Source organism: Temnothorax nylanderi, unplaced genomic scaffold (assembly GCF_030848795.1).
Source record: "Temnothorax nylanderi isolate EJ_2023f unplaced genomic scaffold, tnyl_v1.0 TNYL_tig0252_pilon, whole genome shotgun sequence".
Lineage (NCBI taxonomy): Eukaryota > Metazoa > Arthropoda > Insecta > Hymenoptera > Formicidae > Temnothorax > Temnothorax nylanderi.
This window is the reverse complement of record NW_027249314.1, coordinates 84,697-110,850: the sequence shown is the minus strand read 5'-3', so window position 1 is coordinate 110,850 and position 26,154 is coordinate 84,697. Positions and strand designations below refer to the sequence as shown.

Here is a 26,154-nt window from a genome sequence, read left to right as displayed (position 1 = left end):
GTACGCCGACGAGACATCGAGGAACGCAGCAAGCGTATACTCGCCCACACACATGGCAGCCCTGATGTCCGCAACAATCCTGACCAGATTATCCGCGCAGGATCTCCCTCTGCGAAAACCGCTCTGAGATGGACTAAACCTCTCCTCCCGCTCGGCCCACCATATCAATCTCTCGTTGATCATTCTCTCCATGAGCTTTCCAATACAGGAAGACAGAGAGATCGGGCGTACCTTCTCACGACCGATCTTGTCGATGAAAATCACCTGATAATCCAGCCAGTCACGGGGGAGCATACCAGTAGACCATACGATGTTAAAAATTTCCAAGAGACACACCCTCGCGGCCTCAGGGAGGACCCTGATCATTTTATATTCCATGCCGTCGAGACCAGGGGCAGAGTCCCTCCTAATCATATCAACAGCCCTGTCAAACTCCGCACGAGAGAAAGGCATCTCCAACTCGTCGTCTCCGCAGCCCTCTCCAAACTCAGTGGCAGGCTCCACGCCCACAAAGGGAGGGGCCAAGCTGTCGATTGAAGACCTAATTACGTCCTCTCTGTTCTTCGTGGGCCAGGCATTCCACTCCAAGTTCTTCTTAGCATTCTTCATAATGCGCATTGTATCGTCGAAAACCTCTTCAACATGAAGAAATTTCCAGGTTTCGGGAAGAATGAAATAAATAACTCGTAATTTCGAGCTAAGGGAAATAATCCTTTATTGGCTCATGGGGGAAAAGCCTATGAAGGCATAAAAACCCCCTGAGTTTGCGCGATATACAATTGGGTGAAATATTAGAGAATACGTATATATAAAGGTTATTAACGACACTGAGTATCGCGAACGGGGCCCCGTAATCAAGACTCGGCTCGATCGCGTATTCGTATATTAGAGACTCGGCTCTTTCGCGTGCTCGAGACTCGGCTCGATCGCGCACTCGTATAAGAGACTCGGCTCTTTTCGCGTGCTCGAGACTCGGCTCGATCGCGCACTCGTATTAGAGACTCGGCTCTTTTCGAGAAATAATATCACTAAATAAAATAATCGTTTTTGAAGAAGGGCGCGATGAAACGTCCACTCAAAGAGGATTCGCGTGATTAATTGATTATTTTCGTTGCCTAGTTAATTAATAACAAATTCAACCGCCGCGACAATTGAGTTGCGTTTTGACGCTCCTGCGACGGTTCGATCACCGCCGACTTTGTTCCATGGAACACTCTCCCCCCGTTGAGAGTAGAACGATTAACAATACTAATCGACGTCTCTGTGCAAACGAAAACTAAGACACGTTCGGTAAGGGACAAATTAGCTTCGCATTGCGCTTAAAGATTCCCTGCGCTGTTTTGATGGTCGCGACTCTGACTACGCCGTCGTCTCCAGGGTGCACCTCCACTACCCGTCCGAGTGGCCACCGCATACATGGTTGATTCTTGTCTATTAAAATGACAATAACACCTCGCCGGAGTCCGGCGTCCGAATTAGTCCATTTTTGTCGTTTTTGTAGTTCATTCAGATATTCGATGTGCCACCTGCGCCAAAAGTCTTGACGGGCCTTGGATATCAATCTCCATGATGTCAAACAATTTTCTGGAACAAAGATGTAATTATCTTCCGGCAGCATTGTGAGAGGTTTCCCTACGAGAAAATGAGCGGGTGTCAATGCGAGTGGATCGTTCGGATCCGTAGATATGGGGCATAAAGGTCGCGAATTTAATATGGCTTCGATTTCTATGGCGAAGGTGTTTAACTCCTCGTATGTAAACAGTAGATCGCCTACTACTCGTTTCAAGTGATGTTTAAAGGACTTTACCGCCGCCTCCCATAAGCCTCCGAAGTGAGGTGAGAGGGGCGGATTAAAATGCCAAGAAATATTCTTCGTTGTAGCAAAGTCGCCAACTCGCGTTTTAAATTCGTTAGATTCGACTAAAGCGTATAATTCGCGAAGTTGATTATTGGCACCGACGAAATTCGTACCGTTATCAGAATACACGTTTGCCGGAATAGCTCTTCGTCCTATGAATCGTCTTAACGCGGCAAGAAATGCTTCTGTCGATAATTCACTAACGATTTCAATGTGTACTGCCTTTGTTGACATGCAAATAAAAACACAGCCATACACTTTTACTCGACCCCGATTTCGCTGCTTTTTCTCCTTGATAAACATGGGTCCAAAAAAATCGATACCTGTGTGATAGAACGCGGTGTTCTCTCCAAATCTAGATCTCGGTAAATTAGCCATTTTATACTTAACGGGCGATGCACGGAATCGAATACAACGTACGCAATGTCGGATGATTTTACGTACTTGATTTTTTCCGTCAAGAAGCCAAAATTTGTGACGAATCGTATAAAGGGTGGACTGAATCCCTGCGTGATAATTTTTCTCATGTGTTTCGCGAATAATTAAATCCGTGACGTGATGATGTGAAGGCAATAAAATCGGATGTTTTTGCGAAAGGGGAATGTTTGCATTTTGCAGCCTGCCGCCGACGCGGAGCAAATCTGACTCGTCGATTATAGGATCTAACGTGGCTAATTTCTTGCCCTTCACCCTTTCTGAGTTTGAGATACGATTGATCTCGTCTAAAAAATGCGCTTTCTGAATAAGCTTAAGCACTCGCCGTTCGGATTCGAAGATTTCTTGTACTGAAAGCGCGCCCCTATTTTGATTGGAGGATAACATTCGCAAACAATATGCAATGGTACGAATCAACCTCGTATAAGATGAAAATCTTTTGAAGATGTCGTCCGAGTCAACCTGTGACATTAGACAAATGGTTTTCTTTAAGCCGGGTAATTCCTTAATAGAAGTTTCGAGAGATATTGGCCAATTCGCTTCGGACAGTCTAAGCCATGATGGACCATTGAACCAAGATTCGTTTTTCAAAAATTCTCGCGGAAGTTGACCTCGCGACAACGCGTCGGCTGGATTGTGTTCCGATCTAACGTGTCGCCATTTTAATTCTTTACTAATTTCTTGAATTTCCTTGACACGATTTGCCTCGAACGGTTTGAGAATACTCGGAGATTTTTTCAACCAATGTAAGACAATCATAGAATCCGTCCTAAAAACAGTTTCATCCGGTTTGAAAGTGAATGCTGTACTCGCTTCGTGATATAACCGCGCCAGTGTAAGTGCCCCTAACAATTCGAGTCGAGGCATCGTCACGTCTTTGAGAGGAGCCACGCGCGCTTTGGCGCAACAGAGTCGTACAAGTATGTCTCCGCGCTCGTTGCGGGATCGTATGTACAAGCAGGCTCCATAACCGACCTTACTCGCATCACAAAAACCGTGAACTTGAATTTCGATAGGCTCGTCGACCATTAAACGTCGATCGATAGCCAGATGATCAATTAATTCGAGTTGATTTACGAATGATGACCATGAAGAGAATAACGCGCTGGGTACTGACTCGTCCCACGAAATTTTCGCTTTCCAACATTCTTGCATTAAAACTTTGGAAGTTAAAATAATCGGACCGAGTAGTCCGAGGGGATCGAAAATCTTGGCTATTTCCGATAAAATACGACGTTTAGTTACTCTATCAGATAACTGAATAGGATTGACTGTATAAAGTAATTCGTCGCGACGCGCATTCCATGAAATGCCTAGCGTATTCAGGATCGGATTTTCATTGATAAGAAACTCGACATCTACGCTTCTTTCGTTCAAATTTTCAAGAGCTCGCGGATGATTCGATGCCCACTGTCTTATGTTGAAGCCACCGCGTTTTAGAATTTCGATAGTTTCGTCTCGAATCTGTATGAGCTTCTTTAAAGTTTTTGCCCCGGTTATAAGATTATCAACATAAAAATCGCGTTCCAAACTTTCAGCGCCGACGGGGAGATCGGTGCTTTCGTCACTCGCGAGCTGTTGGATCGTCCGAATGGCGAGAAAAGGAGCCGATGACAGAGCGAAAGTCACAGTATTTAATAAAAATGTACGAATGCGACCCTCGTGAAACCAGAAAATTTTTAGGTACTGTCGATCGTCGTGATGCATCCAAATTTGTCTATACATTTTTTCAATGTCGGCGGTGAGTGTTTCGATTTTGCTCGCAATCGCGAAATATCGGTCTTGAATGTCATTAAATTCGACTAAATTTTCATCCGCCGGCTCTAGCAATTCGAGCTCGTCATGCAACTCTTCGTACGCGTGGAAAAGTTCTGTTATACGCCTTAATCGCATCTTTAGGTTTGCCTCGTCTAATCGATCCTCCGCGATTACTTTCTCTAAATTGGTCAGTTGAGCTTTCAGCGTTGAACGCTTCTGACTGATATATCTTAGACGACTCATAATGAATTCAATGAAACTCGACCTTAAGATTCGTCAAACAATTTAATGTTAACTCGGAAAACAATATAACGTGACTCAACTAGCACGGCTGCGTCTAGTTTCTTGCGTACGATCGATAATGCGTCGTTGGTCTTCCCGGGCGTCCGAAAACAATAGCGAGTCGCGGCTCGACGATTTTGTCGATAAATATTATATATGTAGTCGTAAAAACGAAACTCGTTGAAATCAAATTCAATGAAAATGAATCTACCGAATATGAAACGTATGTACTTGAGAATACTTATCTCTTCAAACTCGAAGGTCCTCTGCGTTAGCTCGGGCGGAGTGGGATGGCCCCTGAAGACGACTGTTCTGCGTGTGGATGTACGTGTCGATATCGGCGTTGAATGTCTTCTTCGTGAGTTCGTACCTCACAGGAGGCACCAAAAACTGTATCGTCGAAAACCTCTTCAACATGAAGAAATTTCCAGGTTTCGGGAAGAATGAAATAAATAACTCGTAATTTCGAGCCAAGGGAAATAATCCTTTATTGGCTCATGGGGGAAAAGCCTATGAAGGCATAAAAACCCCCTGAGTTTGCGCGGTATACAATTGGGTGAAATATTAGAGAATACGTATATATAAAGGTAATTAACGACACTGAGTATCGCGAACGGGGCCCCGTAATCAAGACTCGGCTCGATCGCGTATTTGTATATTAGAGACTCGGCTCTTTCGCGTGCTCGAGACTCGGCTCGATCGCGTACTCGTATAAGAGACTCGGCTCTTTTCGCGTGCTCGAGACTCGGCTCGATCGCGCACTCGTATTAGAGACTCGGCTCTTTTCGAGAAATAATATCACTAAATAAAATAATCGTTTTTGAAGAAGGGCGCGATGAAACGTCCACTCAAAGAGGATTCGCGTGATTAATTGATTATTTTCGTTGCCTAGTTAATTAATAACAAATTCAACCGCCGCGACAATTGAGTTGCGTTTTGACGCTCCTGCGACGGTTCGATCACCGCCGACTTTGTTCCATGGAACACGCATTGTTTTCCAAACATAGGAGAGACTGGTGAATCTGTTGATGTCTGCGCAAAATTTCTCAAAGCTGGCCTTCTTCTTAAGTTTAAGAGTACGTCTCGCAATAGCAGAAGATTTCTTATAGGCTAACCAGTCATGGAGACTCTTAGATTTCTTGAAAGCAGCCAAGGTAGCTCTCCTATCCTGAATGACCTCATCGCACTCGGCATCCCACCATTTGTGCGATCGCTTTCTTTTATTTGGATCCTCTAGAGTGGGGGGGGGGGCCCCCTCGCCTACCAGAGGCAACCGCAACCGCATTCTTGATAATGTCGATAAACTGGGTGTAATATTTTTCGAAGTCCTCCCCAAAAAATTTCCGACACGGGAAGAGGGTGGTCATAACCTCCTTCTCAACTAGCTCACTGAAGCGAGCCCAATCCGTCCTCTTGGTCGACAGTCTATTCGTAACTTTCCTATAAATCATAGGGTGATTGTCAAAGAAGAAAGAAATGGGATAATGATCACTATCCCATGTGTCATCCAGCTGGCGATATGAAATTTCACCAGCAATACGGTCCGTACCAAATAGCAAATCCAAATTCGAATCTCTCTGACCCCTGGCGCCACTCCGGGAGCACGTGTCAATATTCACACACAGGAAGCCTTCGTCATCCATAAGATCATGCAATAGATCACCCTTACCGTCAGTGGTCGGGCAGTTCCACAGAACGTTGTGGGCGTTAAAGTCTCCAAGAAAGACGGTATCCAAGTCACTTCCGCTAACAGCATCGAAAATAGGCCACAGATCCCGTCTGGCCATAGGCTCGCTAGAGTGCCTGTAGATAGCAATAATATTGAAATTGCGAGTAAGGTTTTTAGTCTTCACACATACAACATCATAACCCACCGGGAGAGCACCCGGGAGGGGAATAACATCAAATTCTAGGTGCTTACGAAGGGACACAGACACCCCTCCGCTGCCGAGTCTGTTCTTGCTACTCACTGTTCTGTAATTCGAAAAGGAAACCCGATTTAAGCCAGAGCATCTAGTCTCCGTCAAAACGACAATGTCGTACTCCAAAACGTGCTCAGACAATTCCTCCTTGCAGCTGCGGTAACCCCGGCAATTCCAAAGTAGAAGTTGGAATTATGTCGATGGGAGGGGGTCAGGCCTTAAAGGGCCGACCGTCTCAGGCTCTGTTTCCTCATCTCTGTGTAATTCACCTCTTGCTACAGTGTCCTCCACAACCCCATGGTTCCGAAGCGGACCAACCCGCGGCGCACGCGAATTAGCGTGCGCGAGTGCGTCGATCAAATAATCCCGGGCCTCCGGGAATCTCTGCAGCAACTGCAGCACGTTGTCCAAAACGTCCCCCGCGGGGCCCCGGGAAGAGACCGCACGGGCATCTCCCGAGTCCCGTCGCACAATCTGTGCCCACGAAGGGCCATTCCGCGCCGAGGCCAAGGCCAAGCCTCTCCTGTCCCTAGTGATATCCTCAGCACGAGTATTAAATTGGCCAAAATAATCTCCAATACCGACGGACGGCGTAGGATCTCTCGTCCTCGGGCGGGTCACTCGACCCCGGTCATGCATCACTCTCGCGCCACGCCGCGGCATCTCTCGACCGCCATCCCCCACAGACGAAGCCGCCGAAGGGACCGGTAACTCAGGCCACGCCACCGGGTTCACAAGTCTATCATATGGTTTCGCCGGAGCCGGGGTCTCCCCCTCGACAATCCGCAGCGCTCTATGGAAAGGGATATTATTATAGGCCATAACTATATTTATATTTTTGTTTTTTTCGTGCACAGGGCAACCCCTGAAAGTCGATTTATGCTGACCACCACAATTATAGCAGCATACAGACCTTTCACATTGCCCATGTGATTTATCTCCGCAAACTATACATCGAGTTTCACTCTTGCATGCTATCTTAGTGTGACCGAATCTAAAGCAATTAAAGCACTGTCTAGTTTGAGGCACATATGGTCTTACTCTTAATCCAACGCCATTCTTAAAGATTGATAAGTCCCGGATCTTGCTTGATTTGAATGTGATAATGATGTTGTCGGTGGCAGCCAATGAAGATTTCTGATTTACAGGATCCCATTTCCGACGGTACATCCTCTCCAGCTTCAAGATATTTGACTTATTCTGGATCACCGTCCACAGGCTAGGGATCGTAGAAGGCCAGTCTGAAATAACTCCTTTACAAATAATCGAGCGCTGTTCCACATGGGCTCTTACTTTAGGTACATGCATCTTATCGATAATGTCAAGCGCCCGGTTGGCGTCAATAGAGTCCTCAAATTCGGCCTCTGCAGAGAAATGATTAATCATATCTAGTGAGGACGGGCAGATTTGATGTTCCGTAAGGATCATCCAAATTTTAATTCTATTTGTACCCTTTCTAGTAGTGGATTGATCGGGGGGAAGGCGAAGTATAATTTTGGCTTTACCTGTATGGTCGTCGTCAAATCTCGCATAGCGATGCGCGTCAACATTATTATTTGAAATACATTTCTGTAAAGTAGAATCATAAACAGAGTATGATTCCTTGTCAAAAGGCGGATCCGTTAGTCCCACGTTGGTATCACTCAGCCCGTCTATTGTGTTCACGTGATCGCCCGGTGTCATGGTCGTGCTCTCAGTGTGCGTCTTATTACAATTACCTACATACGAATGACTAGCTGGCGGGGACGCTTTATTTATAAAAAGCTCGCGGCCCAAGCCATCAGCGGATTTTTCCGTATTATCTACGTCCACCTCCATACTATCCTCCTGTAAAAGGTCGTCTGTATCAGTGGGAACCTGTCGTCTCCTAGACAGATCTTTATCCCTCTGCTGTTTCGAAGAGAGGCTATGACGATTTTTAACCACAGAGCGATCCGAAACCGGCTCTTTATTGCTCATTATGATCTTTGCAATACTGTTAAATTCCTTTTCTGTGACACTCGTTTTCATTTTTTTGCTGCATTTCGTCTCATCGTCCGAGGCACGAGGGCAGGCACGCACGTGCTAACTGCGTGGACGCGGGGCTCGATATCTCCATCGCCGGTCACTCGCCTATTCAATCCGCTCCCCCTCCGAGAGGGGAGCAATAATTAGCAAGAAACAAACCCTCCCAAAAAAAAAAAGAACAAGCGGAACGACCCCACGCAAGCCGATATAGCTACACCCACGTTAAACTCGAGAATCAAACTGAGTAGGGGGGGACCCAAGCGCACACGTCCGACTCGCACGACGGCTCGAGCGGAACTCTCCCCTATCCCTGCATAGCTCGAACAGGTTATGGGCCCAGAGCCACAACAACAAAATAAAGAAATACTTTTTCATATCTAAATTCGCTATCCACGCGAGAGTTTTTTTGTTCTTTCCGTGCGTGATACGTCGTAAACGCGATATATCAACCGTGACGCGTCGTAAGTAAACCATCGTCGTTAAAGTGAGTTCCGCGAGTAAATCGACGATGGCACAGACAAATACGATTAACTCTACGCGATTAGAAACGCTAACCAAGGACAACTATGATACTTGGGTGATACAAGTGGAAGCGTTACTCGTCAAGAACGATAACTGGTGCTACGTGAGTGGCGAGAGGCCATGCCGAAATCTCGTGGCGATGCCGACGACGCAGCAACTCGAGCAGCCATCGCAGCGTGGGAGAACGAGGATCGCAAGGCAAAATCCGACTTAATCCTAGCTATAAATCCCTCTGAGTTGAAACAGGTACGTGGTTGCAAAACGTCCAAAGATGTGTGGGATAAATTAAAATCCATATACGACTCGAAAGGTCCCGCGCGCAAGGCAACGTTACTCAAACGCCTTATTCAAACAAAAATGTCGGAAGGCGGGGACGTTAAGACACACATCACTCAACTTTTCGATGCCGTTGACAAGCTAGAATCCATGGACGTTCAGATCAACGGAGATCTTCTCTCGATCATGCTTCTCTATAGCCTACCTAGCAGTTTCGAGAACTTTAGATGCGCGATAGAATCTCGTGACGCGCTACCAAACGCTGCGCAATTAAAAATAAAAATCATAGAGGAATACGAAGCGCGAAATCAAGTCACCGTCAACGAATCAGGCGCGATGCTCGCTCACGGCAGACGCAATCCGAATTCGAAATCCAGCAAGAATAACGCATCGAAGTCAGATAACGATAAGAACGCGAAAGCACCCTTCCGTCCTAAATACAAATGTTCTTTCTGTAAGATTACCGGCCACAAATACGCTGACTGCCGTAAAAGGAAGACGCAAGTCAGTGGTGTCTCGACAGCGGATGCACGTCTCATCTATGCAAGGACGCTCGAATGCTGACAAACTCGATATTCACACAAAGCGACATCAGGTTAGCCAACAACGCAACAAGCACAGTAGATGCAAAAGGGAACGTAGAGCTTCTCACGAGCGTTAATAATAAAACTAAAAGGATTCGACTGGAAAATACGCTGCATGTTCCAGATCTGAGAACCAACTTATTATCTGTGGCCAAGATTGTGGACAAAGGCTATCAAGTCGTATTCGGCTCAAACCAAGCATCCGTAAAGGACATCAAAGGAAATATTAAGCTCACCGCCGAACGTCAAGGTGACTTATATATTCTGAAAGGATCCGGCGAACAAGCTAATACAGTCTCGCAGAAGAAATACTCTGATACCGAAATCTGGCATCAACGCCTCGGCCATCTTAACTTAAGAGACTTACTACTAATGTCGAAAACTCAAGCGGCATCCGGATTCAAGCTGAAGGATAACTCCGAAGTTTCGAACTGCGAAATATGCATCACACAGAAACTAACAAGTTTTCCATTCTCATCTCGAGTTAACAGATCACAGCACCGCCTCGACATCATTTATTCTGATCTGTGCGGACCAATGCGAGTAAGTTCAACGGGAGGCGCGCGCTACTTCCTGACGCTCATCGACGACCATACAAGATGGTGTCAAGTCTACTTTCTGAAGAGTAAGGATGAAGCAACGAGCAAGTTCATCGAATTCAAGAACTTCGTCGAAAATCAGACAGGTTTCAAGGTGAAAGCTTTTCATTCGGACAACGGAAAGGAGTTTTGCAACTCCGCCATGGATCGTATATTGAAAGATTCCGGAATTCAACGACGCCTAACCATTCCGCACACTCCTGAGCAAAACGGGGTCGCTGAGCGGAAGAACCGAACGCTGATTGAAACCGCTCGTTGCCTGCTGGCACAATCCGGACTCCCGACGCAATTTTGGGCAGAAGCTATCAACACTGCGAATTACATACGGAATCGCTGCATCACTAAGAGTTTGGATGGATGTACTCCTTACGAACTATGGAAGGGCGAGAAGCCCGACATAAGTCATCTTCGGTCGTTCGGTTGTAAGGTACACGTTCTCAATAAGAATCCGAATAAGGGAAAATTTGAGCCCAGAACCATCGAAGGCATTTTCGTCGGTTACGTAGACACTTCCAAGGGTTACCGCATCTGGATCCCGAAGGACCAAAAGGTCATTGTCGCAAGGGATGTGAAATTCCTGGATGGATTCGACACGAATAACACTTACGAAGACTTCATAAGTAATGAAACGACAAATGGTCGGACAAAGCTTCTCGATGACGATGATGACTCACTTCAAAACCTAGGGATAGATATCGCAAACAATGATGAAATGATCCATCGTCGAGCACCCGAAGATCCAGCAGATGCTGATATCACGGCCGAAGATGAGGACGAGGATGATGATCCGCCACCACCTGCAAATGAAGATGGCCACGTCAACGAAGATCAACCGCTTGCACGAGGTCCTGGACGTCCACGGAAGATTCGTACTGGAAAACCTGGTCGACCAGCCAAGCAGTACCACACGAAAGGACCGATTTTGCAACAAAGTCGGCCCGCGGCCGTTGAGGAAAATCCTGAAGAAGAGAATATGGCCGAAGATCTGGAGTGGTTCGACGCGCAGTTTGCCATGGCCGCTTCTGAAATATCTCTTTCTCAGGCTGTTTCAAGTCCAGACGGTGATGAATGGCGAGACTGTGTATGCCGAGATTAAGTCTCTCGTAAGCAACGACACCTGGACACTCGTTGACAGACCCAATGGCGAGAAGGTGATCGGCTGCCGAACCGTGCTGAGGAACAAATACAAGGCGAACGGAGAGCTGGAACGAAGGAAGGCCCGCGTAGTTGCAAGGGGATTCTCACAACGTCCTGGCGTCGATTTCCACGACACATTCGCCCCGGTTGCAAGACTCAGTTCGTTGAGGGCGCTTATGGCTACGTCCGTAGAGCAAGGCATGCAGATCTCACAAATTGACATCGCTACTGCCTATCTAAACGGCATAATGGACACGTTAGTATACATGGAGACGCCGGAGATGCTACAGGAGATGCTTGAGAGGATCATCGCGACTGAATCAGACGCTGTTCTGATCGAGAAGGCTAAAAAGATGTTGTATGCGCTCAAGAAGGGTAACAAGGTATGCAAGCTCGAGAAGGCAATATACGGCCTTCGTCAGGCAGGCCGTCAATGGTACGAACGACTCGACGAAGCTCTCAGGAAACTTGGATTGATTCCAACCCATGCCGACCCGTGCATGTACTACGACAAGGAGAAACGGACGCTTGTATTGGTCTACGTGGACGATATCATCATAGCTTCTCGTGATGAAACCCGCATCATTCACTTAAAAGAAGAACTAGCCTAAGTCTTCGTAATCAAGGATCTTGGATACCCCAAATATTGTCTCGGGATTGAAATATCTCGGATCAAGAACGGGATACATCTATCTCAAGCTGGATACATCCGTGACGTTCTAGGCAAATTCGGCATGACTGATTGTAAGCCAGTGAAGACACCTCTGGATGCTAGTGTCAAGCTGCATGATGCTGTCGAAGACACGGACGTAGACGAATCAAAACTACCCTATCGCGAGCTCCTTCGCTGATGTACCTGGCGCAGGGAACTCGCCCTGATATCGCTCACGCAGTGAGCGCACTAAGCCAATGGTGCACCTCTTTTAAACGAATCCACTGGACATCTGCCAAGAGGGTACTCAGATACCTCAAGGGCACCATCAATCACGGATTGTACTACACGAAACGTGGAAAGGCCCTTATCGGATATACAGATGCTGATTGGGGCAACTGCGGCCTGGATCGCAGGTCGTACACTGGATCCGTCTTCCTACTAGCCAACGCTGCTATATCGTGGGAGTCGCGAAAGCAAAGGACCGTGGCTCTCTCATCCACTGAAGCGGAGTATACCGCCCTTAGCGATGCTGCAAGGGAAGCCATTTATTTATCCAAACTTCTTTCAGAGATTGGGTTACCATCACTCGGGAAGGTAACCCTTCATAATGACAACCAAGGCGCTGCGAAGCTGGCTGTCAACCCGGTCTTTCATTCCAGGTCAAAACACATTGACATTAGATGTCATTTTATTAGACAGGCCCTGACGGACCACCGGATCAACCTCGTCTATACACCCACGGAAGACATGGTCGCCGACGTTCTTACCAAGGCCCTACCGAGCAGCAAACATTCGTTCTGTACCAATGGACTTGGAATGAAGGACATCGCCGTCTCACGCACTCAAATTTGAGAGAGGGTGTTAGGGATATCGCAAATTCTCATACTCGATGTCGATGTCACTATCGATATATCGGGGCGCCATCACGCGTTACCGACACGCGGTCGTGTATACCATCTACCACTTATTGTCATCCATGTTCTTTACCAGAAGTATCAGTTCTCTCTCTACGCTCTTCCATCGCGAACGCGGACGTGAACTGCTCTGTATCGAATCGTTTCGTCTTATTCATTTTATGTAAATCGTATTCTTCTAATAAACTCAAGAGATACATTCGGCTTTACATTCGTCTCGTTTTCTCGGTCGTTACCTATCCCTGCATAGCTCGAACAACTTATAAGCATCTAATACTATCTACAATTCATAGTAACTTATGCTGATTCTAAATTAATGTTAGTAGAAGTAGAAGGCGGTAGTATCATCGTAGTTTTAATTTCTTATAAAAAAAATAAACTTAATTTAAATTGAAATTTTAAATTTCTTGCAGAAATCAGTAACCCCTTCACCGATTCTCGTCAAATTCAATACCAACCTTCCTTTAATGATATACTCTGTATAAGATTACATATGTATAATTTATACACTTTTTAGGCATAAATCGGTAACCCCTTCACCGATCCTCGCCAAATTTAATACCTTGCCTTCCTTTAATGATACTCTATCCATCAAAAAAATTAATCTCGATATCTCAAAATTTACGGAAATTAGAGCAATCACGGAGATTTGTTAAGACAGAAATCAGTAACCCCTTCACCGATAGACGCCAAATTCAATATCAACCTTCCTTTAATGATACTCTATCCATAAAAAATATATTTTAATTCGCTCACAAAATTTCTCTTCATAGGAAGCTGGTTCTTAATTTAAGGGGATGCTGGAGTCGTTTGTTTTACCGATAAAATTACCATTTTCTTTCTACTCATGTAGCGTTGTATTAATTTGACAGAATTAAAAATGCTTCTCCATAATTGCAGTACATACGTCAATGATTCAGGGAAACTCCGATTTTATATAGAAAACGAGAAAAAATTACGGAATTACAGATTTCCTTACCTACTTTTATCCTAATATGCGAAGTCCATATATGGACCATGTAAGGTCCATATATTTGGCCCCTCATCTACGACAAAATACAAAAATATTAATATATTCGGATTGTACATCGTTTGTACATGAATGTACTATGATTTTTAGTGTTTGTACATTCTTGGTTAATTAAAAAAAAAAAAAAAAATTTTACTAACAAGACCTCTAAAAGTTAGCCCCTCATTATTTCAAAAATAATGATAAATCACAGTTTATTGTGCTTAATCGTTTGTACATCGTTTGTACATCGTTTGTACATCGTTTGTACATTCTTATTAATTGATTTACTTTTTATTTAAATATATATTACTTTGTTTAAAATATAAATAAATAATTTTTATTTGAATTCGGCGGGTAAATCTTCGGCTGGTAAGTGCGTTTACATTGGCGTCAATTCTACCAATGTCAAGACTCAAACAGTAGCCAACTGTTAAAAGGAAAAAAAATCGCTTTATGTAAATGCGTAAACACTTACGAAATTGTTTACGTGAGTTTATTTTGACAGACTTGGTTATGTCATCGGCAATATTTTGTTTGTTGAATAAAAGTCATAAAATTCTAAATAAATAGTACAATTTGTTACAAATTAACATAACTCTCCACTTGTATGTTGTTTTTTTGCGACCTTTATAGTGTACACGTGGGTCTGTCGCGTCCGACGTTATTTTCTTCCCGAGTGGGACTCAATTGACCACGTCATCAATTGGCCGATTTAAAATAAAAATATCTGATTGGTTGGTGAAAAAACTCCAGGCACCGGGGGCTGTGGTCACAATCGCAACGTAGTACAAAACATCTGTCTACATTGTAATTGACGATTTGATAGTCATTTTGATAAACATCGTTTATTATTTAATATTTTATTTTAAATGATTTACAAGCAGATGTTGTTTTGGCACCGATGCCGTAGACCCACGTATACAGGTAGAGGGATAATAATAATTATTTTAATTAGTGTATAATATTTATATATTTATATTTATAATATTTATAATATTTATAATATTTATATGTATATTAATAAATATTTATTACTTTATTTATTTTATTTTTTCTCTTAACAGTTATAACATATATATTTAATTAAACATATATATATATATAACATATATATTTTTTCAATGTAAACGCACTTACCGGCCGAAGATTTACCCGCTGAATTCAAATAAAAATTATTTATTTATATTTTAAACAAAAAAATATATATTTAAATAAAAAGTAAATTAATTATTAAGAATGTACAAACGATGTACAAACGATTAAGCACAATAAACTGTGATTTATCATTATTTTTGAAATAATGAGGGGCTAACTTTTAGAGGTCTTGTTAGTAAAACTTTTTTATTTTTTTTTTAATTAACTAAGAATGTACAAACACTAAAAATCATAGTACATTCATGTACAAACGATGTACAATCCGAATATATTAATATTTTTGTATTTTGTCGTAGATGAGGGGCCAAATATATGGACCTGACCATGTAGCCTGAACTCCCAAAGTCAACATCGATTTGACATTGCGTCGATTGTAAAACCCTACTTGTGCTACTAAGCTGACCCTCTATCAAGTCATAAAAAGATTAAATTTAAAATTAAAAACAAAAGTGTGCAAATTAGAAACGTGCACATTACTTTTTCATCATTACAGATCGCTACCATTGCTCCTATTTTATTTCGTTCATAAAGTTTCCTCTATGAGGAAGCCAAACTAATAAATACCAATAATTATGCATCAAATAAAATACAAGCTTCCTCATAAGAGGAGCTTTGTGAGCGAAATAAAATAGGAACAATGTTAGCAATCTGTAATGATGAGAAAGCAATGTGCAAGTTTCTAATTTGCACACTTTTTTAAAGTGTAATAGTTATTTTTGAGGTAATATATAAATGTAATTGGCGCAATTTAAAGATTTTTTGAAAAATACATATCACTTGGATTGAGTTAATAAGTAACACAATTTTCTGATATAATAATTTTGTTAAAAAGAAATAAAGCTACTACCACTTAGGTTGGATTTTTGGATTTATATTTTACTCGATATGATCGTGGCAGTACCTACATGGTTAAAAACATACAAGAAAACCAAAAATATCTTTTTTTTTTAAGTAAGTGCCACTTACAATTTTAAAAGTATCATAAAATCTAAATTAAATCAAAAAATAGTAACATTAAATCAAAAAGAAAAATCAAAGGACCTAACTCATTGTAACTCAAGTGTAAAAGAAAGGATATTTTTTATTTTTTGTGTTTTTTACCATGTTGTGTTTTTAACCATGTTATACCGCTATGATCACCTTGAGTAAAATATATATTATACATGGGTAAGTAATGTTGCATATAAAATATGATAGTGATATCTCTACCGGGTGTTAAAAAAATATCGTTTTAAAAATTAAAATGTTTTTTTTTAACACCTTATAGATATCGAAATTAAATTAAACCATACTTGTTTGAATCCTTCTAAGGTATCCTACTACCCATATTTTTTTCAAGGTCTTAGCTTTTCCCGTTTCAGAGAATAAAAACTTTTTGATTTTTTAATTTGACGTCATAACAGACATTTTTTAAAAAGTTTATTTTTCGATGTTTTAGAACATTCTAAACACATTGGCAGCGGCAACTCCAAAAAAATTTCTTCATGAAAACAAAGCTTCCTCTATAAGGAAGCAAAAATAGATTAGCAGAGAAATGACGCAGAAAACTCTATTTATAAAAAAAATTATTTATAAGAAAGGAAATTTATTTTTATAAAATATAAAAATAAAAAAAATATTTTTTAATATACTTTTAATATACTTTTAATACACTTTGAAATAGAAATGACTAAAATAGAAACAAAATTCGATTTATTTTGCATATAAAAAGCAACTTTTATATAGAGTCTAAAATATCTTTCTAAAATGAGAATTCCTATGTACAGCTTGGGAAATGAACTAATGGTATAGCGAATTGGATGGAGACAGAGTCGAACGATTATCGGACAATAGTTTGTTAGTGAGGTTCACCTGCCATATTGTTCTCGAGAAACGTGAATTCAGCTTTAGTGCGCGTATTAGTCTGTTTCTCCTTCTGTAAATTACATGGTACCTACATCTAGTTCATAGAATACAAGAAATCGTTTCAAATCTTTTATACTATTTTTGGAACCATTCTGTAAGACAATGGACGTACATATTCACATGTTTTTACACTTATTGCTAAAAATAAATAAAAATCGAAATTTCGCCCGTTACATATTATCTTATTATTTATTACTGATATTTATTTTTATTGTTAATTTCAACTTATACAAGGAATATTTCTATCATTGTTTTTTATTATATAAAAATGTGTCTAAAGAATTATTTTAAAAAAGTTGAAATTTTAAAAAATCGGTTTCAATTTTTTAGGAAAATTTTTTATATTTTTTGTTAATTATAAAAGTTATGCTAGAAATAGAAAATATTTTAGATTACCACATAATATAGCATCTTTTTGAGCATATTTTGTCGCAGAGTTGCATATCGATATCATTATTATAGTTTATTAGGAGGTGTACTGGCAATACGGTTGAAGAAACTAATTTCCAGAAAAATGTTTTAAAGTTTCAATTCCTGTTATTTATTAAATATAACAAAGGTTATTTTTATATTCGGTCAGTTGTTTCTGTAATAAGTTTTCTGCAGTGAAGTAATAGCTTCCTCTTGCCTAAAAAATATCTTCTGCGAAGTTAGTTAAAGCTCTATGCAGCGTGTTAATTGCATCTGGCGCTCAGCATAGTGGATATGATGCGTACCTCCTCATCATAATATTTATATAAATTATGTCCAATTTATATCCACGATTTTTAAAATCTCTCTCTACATGATTATCTCATTAAATACCTTTACTGTAATTTTTATAATTATAGAGGTACCGCTGAATATTATCCTCAGAGCTATCTTCTATATAACAGAGACTTTGTTATTTTGATTGAAACCATCTAAACATCGTCCCAGCAGATCTTTTTTGTTTTATTCTTCATTAATTAAATTGTATTTAAAACATCATGAATGAGTTTTTTTTTCGCATAGCTGCACTCGTCTGGCAGACCACATCCCTGGTAAAAATTACCGTTAGAAACAGTTAGAAACAGATAGAATTTCTGATGGTATGTAACGGAATCCTATCCGCTGTAACTGCAAGCTTGTCTAGCTCTATCCGTTTCTGTAAGCAGCACTATTGTATCTGCAAATACAGACAGAAAATGTAACAACGTATAACTGTATCTAATGGAAATCTATCGGCATACAGCATCTATAAGCTTTTGCAATAGAAAAACATGTCTGTTTCTGTCCGCATTCTGTACGCATCAGATGCTGACGGTATCTATCCGTAATTGCGGATACCGCATCCATCTGCATCTGTACGCAATGTCGACCTATAGGAATTTGTCTGCAACTACGGATACGAATCCTGTATGTTTCTATCCGCAGTCTGTACGCATCAGATGCTGACGGTATCTATCCGTAATTGCGGATACCGCATTCATCTGCATCTGTACGCAATGTCGACCTATAGGAATTTGTCTGCAACTACAGATACGAATCCTGTATGTTTCTGTCCGCATTCTGTACGCATCAAATGCTGACGGTATCTATCCGTAATTGCGGATACCGCATCCATCTGCATCTTCGCGACGACGCCGCTAGGCGGCGCATGATGGAAAGCGTTTCTCACATTTAAAATACAACCAGCCATAATATATAAGCAGGCGTTCTGTCAGGCGACAACCAGAAAAATTACAGTGTCGTAACTAAAGGAATCCCTTCTCCTGGCGTTTAAAGGTAGAATCTACCTGATAACTACAAACCTCCCACAATGTACATGTATTTGCAGTAATAAGAAATGAATAAAATGCATTTGCAGTTAGAAACGGATAGAGCGGGCAAATCATAATTGCATGCAAATGCAGATAGATATCCTGCCTGGTTTTGCAATCAGATGCGGATAGACATTCAAAATTGGCTACGTATAAAAACGGATAGGATTCATAATTCGTCTGCGCATAGGTTCAGATAGAAGTTCCGTTCCGTTAGGAATCAGTTAGATGCAGTTAGCCTTCCTCATCGTATTTGCGTACACAGTCTTATAGAATCTGCAACACTTTTCATCTGCTTCTATCCGTAATTGCAGGGAAAGAAACGCATAGTAAAACAGTCAGAAACGGATAGAATGCACGTTCTATCCGTTTCTAACGGTAATTTTTACCAGGGATATGAGAAGACTAAACATTCAAATATTTCTGACACCAATTCGGCATAACTGTTTTTGTACATTCACTCAAAGAATTATTTTAGGACAAATTATAAGGATACGAAAAAGAATATTTTTCAATAGAAATATATTCCTATAAGTTTGTATTAGTCTAAGTAATACATTATAATTTGTAATTATAATTAGTGCAGTAAAATTAATACAATTATATTTAAAGTATAGTTTTTTATATGTTCTTTTATTTTGCCTGAATACTTTCGTAAGTGAACTAACAGGAATAGAAAACATAAAGGAATAAGAGGAATAGAGAAATAAGGTTTCATACGCTTGGGCTAAATTTCATTCTTTAAGAACCTTGGAAGTAAATTTTGTTTTTTAAACTCCATCAAAATTTTAACGTGAGTCGATTCTACATGAAAAAATAAGCAACTTTTACTTGAAAATTTTTGTCTAAAATAATTATTTTCTATAATAAAAGTATTTAAAATAATTTAGCTCATAGAATTCTGACTTCTACCAACTTCATTAACTGACCTTCATGATTTTGTTTACTACAGGGAAAGATAAAGGGAAGCGAGAATGTAATGCTTTATTTTATTTAAATCCGGTAAAAATGTGGAAAATTACTCCATTTTCTCTTATACTCTAATGACTACTTCACGATACGTTATAATTTGATATAAAATGAATATATTATCAGTGCTCGTCGAAACAACAAGCACATAATGTTCTCAACGTTATGGCATTGAAAACTATCATATCGTTTTTCATCAATTAGAAGCATATCTTCGGAGAATCATCATTCATCATTATTAAATGCTTTTAAACTTAAAAAAAATTACTTGAGAAAAAACGTTTAAATAAAAGATACTTATTTTTTCACGTAGAATCAATTTACATTTTGGCATATTATTTAAATTTGAATGGGGTGTCATTTAAAAAAACAAAGTTTATCACTACTGCTCTCCAAGAGAAGATTTTCTCGAAATATGAAATTTAGCTCATGTGAAAGCTCATTTTCAACCGATAAAATTGGTTATACAATCCATTAAGCTATTCCACAGTTAATTTTAACACTTTATTTAGCTCACCAAGTATATACGTATATTTATAAATAAAATAATATGTTAAAATGAAGAACACATAAAAATACAAGGAAACGAGAATATAATTTTATATTATGCAAAACTATATAATTATATTTGAGATTTAGCAATGTTTAAAAAAGTTTTAAAATATTTGTTCCAATCTTTTAAAAAATAATTCTATTTTTTAATATAATTTTCATACACTTTGTAAATCACTGTATATAAAAAATGTAATTAATTCGGTGTGAACACTTTACTTTGCAAAATAGTCAAAACTCTTATGTATTTATATTAAATATATAAATTAAATATAAATTGTACGTGTAGCTCATCTATTATAATTACATAGAGAATATTTTCATGTTTGCTTATTACATTATTGTGTTTAGATATATATACATGGCTTTTTTTATCTTACTTATAATATCATTAATATTTGTTATTGAAAAGTAGTATTTTATTTTCTATGCGTTGTTTTCAAAGGCTTCATAATACAATCAATAGCAAATTAGACATAAATTTTTGCTGAGTCAATAAATTAAATTATTGATCAATAGTTAGCCATTTATCTGTGATATTTTCAATTTGCTTAAAAAGAATAGGATTCCTGAGACGGATTTTTAACTCCAATTTTCCTCCCGTTGCTTTCCTGCCATCCATAAGCTAAAATATATCATGATGAGTTCTTTTGTTATTGTTTGCATAGAAAGAGTAAGTATAAAAAAATTAATTATTTAATTACCGGAAAAGAATCATGTAGAGTACATTGAGACTCTAGAGGTTGTAACTTGACCATTACTGTACCAAGCAAGCTATCACTTCGGAAGAAACCTCTGTAACATAAAGAAAATTAATATATAAATATAAATAAATAAATATATGTATAATATTAAATAAATATATAAAATATATTATAAACATATAAATACATTATAATCGAAAAATCGCTTTTACATTTAGAAATTTAAGTATACGTTGTTACAAATTGCTCATGTAATATCATAGAATTTATAACACCGTTTAGTATATGAAAATAATGTTATATATATAAACATGCATACACACATACTCACCAAAACTCTACAAACATTATAATAATCTTCACATAGATATTTTTACTTGTATAAATACTATTACTTTTTTTATAGAAAAATAAAAAGATGACACACATGATGTCAAAATATGTATTATATTAAAAACATCAAAATCTTTCTGTACATATAACTGCGCATATTCTACAGAAATATAGGAATGTCATACCTGGGATGAGTGCAACACAAGATGGGATTCAGCGAGCATCTGCAAACAACGTTCTACTTTTTGGGTATAACATTCTCATTGTACGACTAATGTTTTATCACGTAATAAATATATATATATATATATAAGATATCCTAAACCAAACAGAAGGAGCAGGAGATAATACAAATCTATTTTTCACAATTAAAAAAGCTAACTCTTTTTTACTATCATTAGAAGCGTTGATTATCATCTATCTTAAAGAGATAATCAATCAAAAAACCTTATTCTTTTATTCCGGAAACATAATTTTATTTTTTAAAAAAATATAAATTCTTACAAACAAAGTACCATTATCATTGGAAATTATTGAATAAAATTCCAAATAATTATTATACAATTGTCCCAATTCTTTTTACAAAATCATTTTTTAAACAAATTAGAACGATATTTCTACATGGAATCTTAGACTGTGTTATTCTAAATCGTAATATCGTTTATGTAGATTCTTTTTTTTACAAATGTAATTCAGAAAAGAAATTTTTGAAAAAAGTATATTAAGGGTCGGCAGGAGACCCAGGCAAACTCAGGTGCACTCAGGTGCACTTTATGCACTAAGTGCACGTTAAACTGCACTTTAACTCCGTATTTTATTTATTATAAATTTTTAAGAGCAAAAATGCAAAATCGGGCTCTGTAGCGGACTGCATTATTATATAAAAAGTATATAAAAAAAAATTCACGAATCTATGTAACTTATTTTATGAGAAATCTTGTTATTACGAATTACGTATTCGTAATAACAAGATTTCTCATAAAATAAGTTACATAGATTCGTGAATTTTTTTTCATATACTCTTTAAATAATAATGCAGTCCGCTACAGAGCCCGATTTTGCATTTTTGCTCTTAAAAATTTATAATAAATAAAATACGGACTCGCAGCGAGTCGCAGCTAAGCCAACCCGACAGAGGTCTCCACCCTGTCTCCTACCGACCCTTAAGCATTAAAATACAAGAAAAAAAATATCAATCTTTAATATAATCCTCCTTGTTCTATACAAGTGGTTCAACGTTTCACTGATTGATGCCATCAAAATAAAATTGATTTCATTGTTCTCTCAGCTCTTGCTTCCTTTGCCTTATTTTGGCACACTTTGCACTAAAAAGGTGTGACAATAAATAATACCAACTAATCAAAGCTGCTGAAAATAAAATTTAAAAAAATCAGCAATATTGATCAAATAAAAAGAAACAACACATCAGGAGATTATTTTGAAATCAAATAAATTTTATTCTGATGACATCAATCAACTAATGAAACGTTGAACCATTTGTGTAGACCGAGGAGGAGACTTATATTAAAGATTAATGTATATTTTTCTTATATTTTAATATTTATAATATACCTTTTCTTTCAAAATTTCCTTTATTTTTTTAACTTTGTATCTGTTTGGAATTGATTCTTTCTTAATAAAAGCTCAAAAAGTACATTTTATGCTTGGAATCTATCTTAATAAAACCTTAAGAAACATATATTTTACATATACAAAATAAGTCACAAGAAACAGAATATCTATATCTCAACTATTTCAAGCAAGAGAGACAATTAAAGCTACAGGATGTAATTCTAATTTTTAAATTATAAATTATTGAATATTAAAAGCTTTTCAGGAATTAGACTTCAGAAATATAGAACCAAAGATTAAAACCAAAGATTAAAAAAGAATAAATAAAGATTTATATTTTATCAATCAAATAGCAAATAAATATCAACAAAGAACCTCGTCCAAAATAGGCCACTGGCGTACAACATTGAATCATATGCTATTTTGTAGGTATTGTTGTGTACATTTTTAGAAAAATTAGGTTGTGGAACAATGGATGGAAGAAGTTATAATCGATTCAATTACCAGTCTTAATACCTATTCAGTATTCACTATTATTTTCACTGTTATAATTGTCAGAAAATGATATAAAAATATCTTTAATGTACCCTTATGGTAACTTGATTCTTGCGTTTTTTTTTTTTTTTTTACTGAAAAGTGTAAACCAGCCACAGGCCTGACTTACAATTAGTCGAACAAGCCAATAAGTTTGTTCGTTACCGTGGGAAAATACCCTGAACGCAAAAAAGTCTGGACAATATCATAAAATATATTATTTTATATAAAGTTAATAATATTATAATATTTAAGTTAAATAGTGTAAAGTTTTTAGTGCCAACTAGCTAATTACATATGGTAATATGCGAAATTCATGCCCCAGAAAATATCTTTCTCTATGTTTTTTGAGACTTGAAACTGTGTTATTATTATTTCTGTCAACTTCTTCTACAAATGCATATAGAAGTCAAGTATGTGCGTTTATGGCCCAAAACCCCTTCATAAAATAGGTGAGGTTCTTTATAATTCAAAGATCAAGTATAAAGATATTTAATGTTAAAAGTTAAAAATTATTATAAATAATAAATTTCCAGAATGCTAAAGAAAAAAATAAACTCTAAATTGATCAATACATCTGTAGATAAAAAATTTCTAGAGCCTAAGATATTTTATATCTTTGCATAAGTTAATAGACGAAAAATTACACAAATCTTTTTCTCCTTGCTATATATCAAAATAAATTAACCTTTTATCTAATTCATAGTGTATACTATTATTTGCATTCAATAGATTTATTGATAAAATATTTTAAACCATTCCGTTCTCTTATTATTCTATTATTCTCGTATTATTCTCGTATTATTAAATATATTAAATACATTAAATTCAATCTACATGTATCTTATATTTTTAGTCAAAATTAACTTTCCATACTAATTATTGAGACATAACTGTTTATTAATCCGCGAATCCGAAAAGGTAATTTTTGGTATATTTATCACCAATATATACTATCGAATATACATAATGCACATGCAAAAAATCAATTTATTTTGTGTTAGACATATATTATAAGAAAAAAGAGTGACATTCAGAAAATCCCCTTTCTGAGCAGAAATAAAATATTTAAAATATCAGATTAAAATTAATTTTTTACTAATTACAAATATATATACTTTTATCACGTTCAAAGTAGTACATTCAAAATAGTTTATCACGTTATTACAAACTGTTTTGAATCAATAAAATAATAAAATTTGATTATTTTATAACTAAAATCACTTTGGATGCGCCCAACGTAGTGTTCAAAAATCAATTTCGATTTAACGCACACACTCTGTCACATTGCAGTGCAATGTGCAAACGTTCTCTTTAAGCCAAAAAATTTGTATTTATATTTCTCGAGTAATTCTACAACAATCTTTTGTTATGTAATCAAATTCCAGTTTTTGGCTGCAACTGCATTAATTTCTACAATAAATATTGCAATAAATATTTTCTGAGCGATTATTTCTTACAGCTATTCTTCCTTCAACTCATCATCAGCAACAGCAACAGTCACCTTGCAACCGTCACTTTGTATCTAAATCTTTTCTTTTCTTTCTTATTTTACTTTTTTCTTTTTTTGTATTCTCTTTTTTTCTTTATTTTATATTCTTCTTTTTTCTTTGGTAAAACACTAATATTATTCCAAAAAAGAATATATACTGCTGACAAGGAATAACTGATTTATATTTAAAAATGCACGCAACTAAGCTACAATATTCGACATCACACTTGTGATTGTAGTCGCAACCAAATGACTGTAATGTTCGATTTTACTCAAAGAAACAAACTATTGACAAATTAGGCAATTTAACTGGAACTCTAATCCAGAATATTTTAAAAACTAGATGTTAATTCTGACGTTGTAACGTAATAGTTTTTTTTTTGCAAAAAACGATCCGCTTTTAAAAACCTTTCCAATAGTACCTTACTCAATTCAAAATTTTTTTGCTCAAAAAGAGGATTTTAAGAGCCATTTTGGGCACCTCTCTTTGTATCAGGTTATTGCATATGAAATAACAAGATTATAAGATTGATCATATTTTTAGCAATTAAAATTTGCAAGAAACGCACATAGTTTTTCTTGCTTCTGACGTCATAATTCAACACAACTTGCAATATAGAAATAACAAACCTATTAACAACAAACAACGTCAGACAAGGTAATTTAGTAAGATTAAAATATTAGAATAATAATAAATTATAAAATTAATCGTGCATAAGCCTTCATTATATCTTCATTTATATCAATGCTCAAAAATTAAAATAACCTATCGTATTCACTTGATAATTACGAAATTATCTACTGTACTAGATTTTTCGCCCGCGCTTCGCGCGGGCTCAAAATCTATTCCCCTCTCCCCAAACTCACTCATTAATTAGGAGCACCAATAGAACCCCATAAAACCTAATTTTCAACCCCATAGTAGCCATCTCCATAAAATTAGTAATTTTTTGGTACCAATTTCATCAAAATCATCAACAAAAAATTAGAAAAATTTTGGCACCGGTTTCAAGAAAATCGATCCATTAATAAAAAATAAAGTTTATCACAATAAAAAAAAGTGTGCAAGTAGAAACTTGCACATTGCTTCCTCATAGTTTTTAAGTGTGCAAGTAAAAACTTGAACATTGCTTTCTTATAGTTTTTAAGTGTGCAAGTAGAAACCTGCACATTGCTTCCTTATAGTTTTTAAGTGT

At 37.6% G+C, this 26,154-nt stretch overlaps 3 protein-coding genes across 6 annotated transcripts in view; 1 reads left to right on the top strand and 2 right to left on the bottom strand.

The window, feature by feature from the left end:
• Nucleotides 1–1,276: 1,276 nt before the first annotated feature.
• Nucleotides 1,277–4,294, bottom strand: LOC139779962 (uncharacterized). The gene has a single exon (XM_071718497.1). It carries the CDS (start codon nt 4,292–4,294, stop codon nt 1,277–1,279), a length of 3,018 nt encoding a protein of 1,005 aa, XP_071574598.1.
• A 7,936-nt stretch (nt 4,295–12,230) lies between these two features.
• Nucleotides 12,231–12,887, top strand: LOC139779961 (uncharacterized). The gene has a single exon (XM_071718495.1). The coding sequence runs from the start codon at nt 12,231–12,233 to the stop codon at nt 12,885–12,887; it is 657 nt and encodes a 218-aa protein (XP_071574596.1).
• Nucleotides 12,888–19,323: 6,436 nt separating this feature from the next.
• Nucleotides 19,324–26,154, bottom strand: part of L(2)gd1 (lethal (2) giant discs 1) — a 28,110-nt gene continuing 21,279 nt past the window's right edge. For 2 of the 4 annotated variants that reach the window (XM_071718503.1, XM_071718502.1), the window contains 3 exons: nt 21,546–21,584; nt 21,028–21,118; nt 19,324–20,948 (listed from right to left, as the gene is read on the bottom strand). In XM_071718503.1, coding sequence (XP_071574604.1) covers nt 20,829–20,948; nt 21,028–21,118; nt 21,546–21,584 — 250 coding nt within the window. In that variant the 3' untranslated portion in view covers nt 19,324–20,828. Of the gene's footprint in view, nt 20,949–21,027; nt 21,119–21,545; nt 21,599–26,154 lie in introns of those variants that run through there. The other 2 variants (XM_071718504.1, XM_071718505.1) reach the window with 2 other exon arrangements.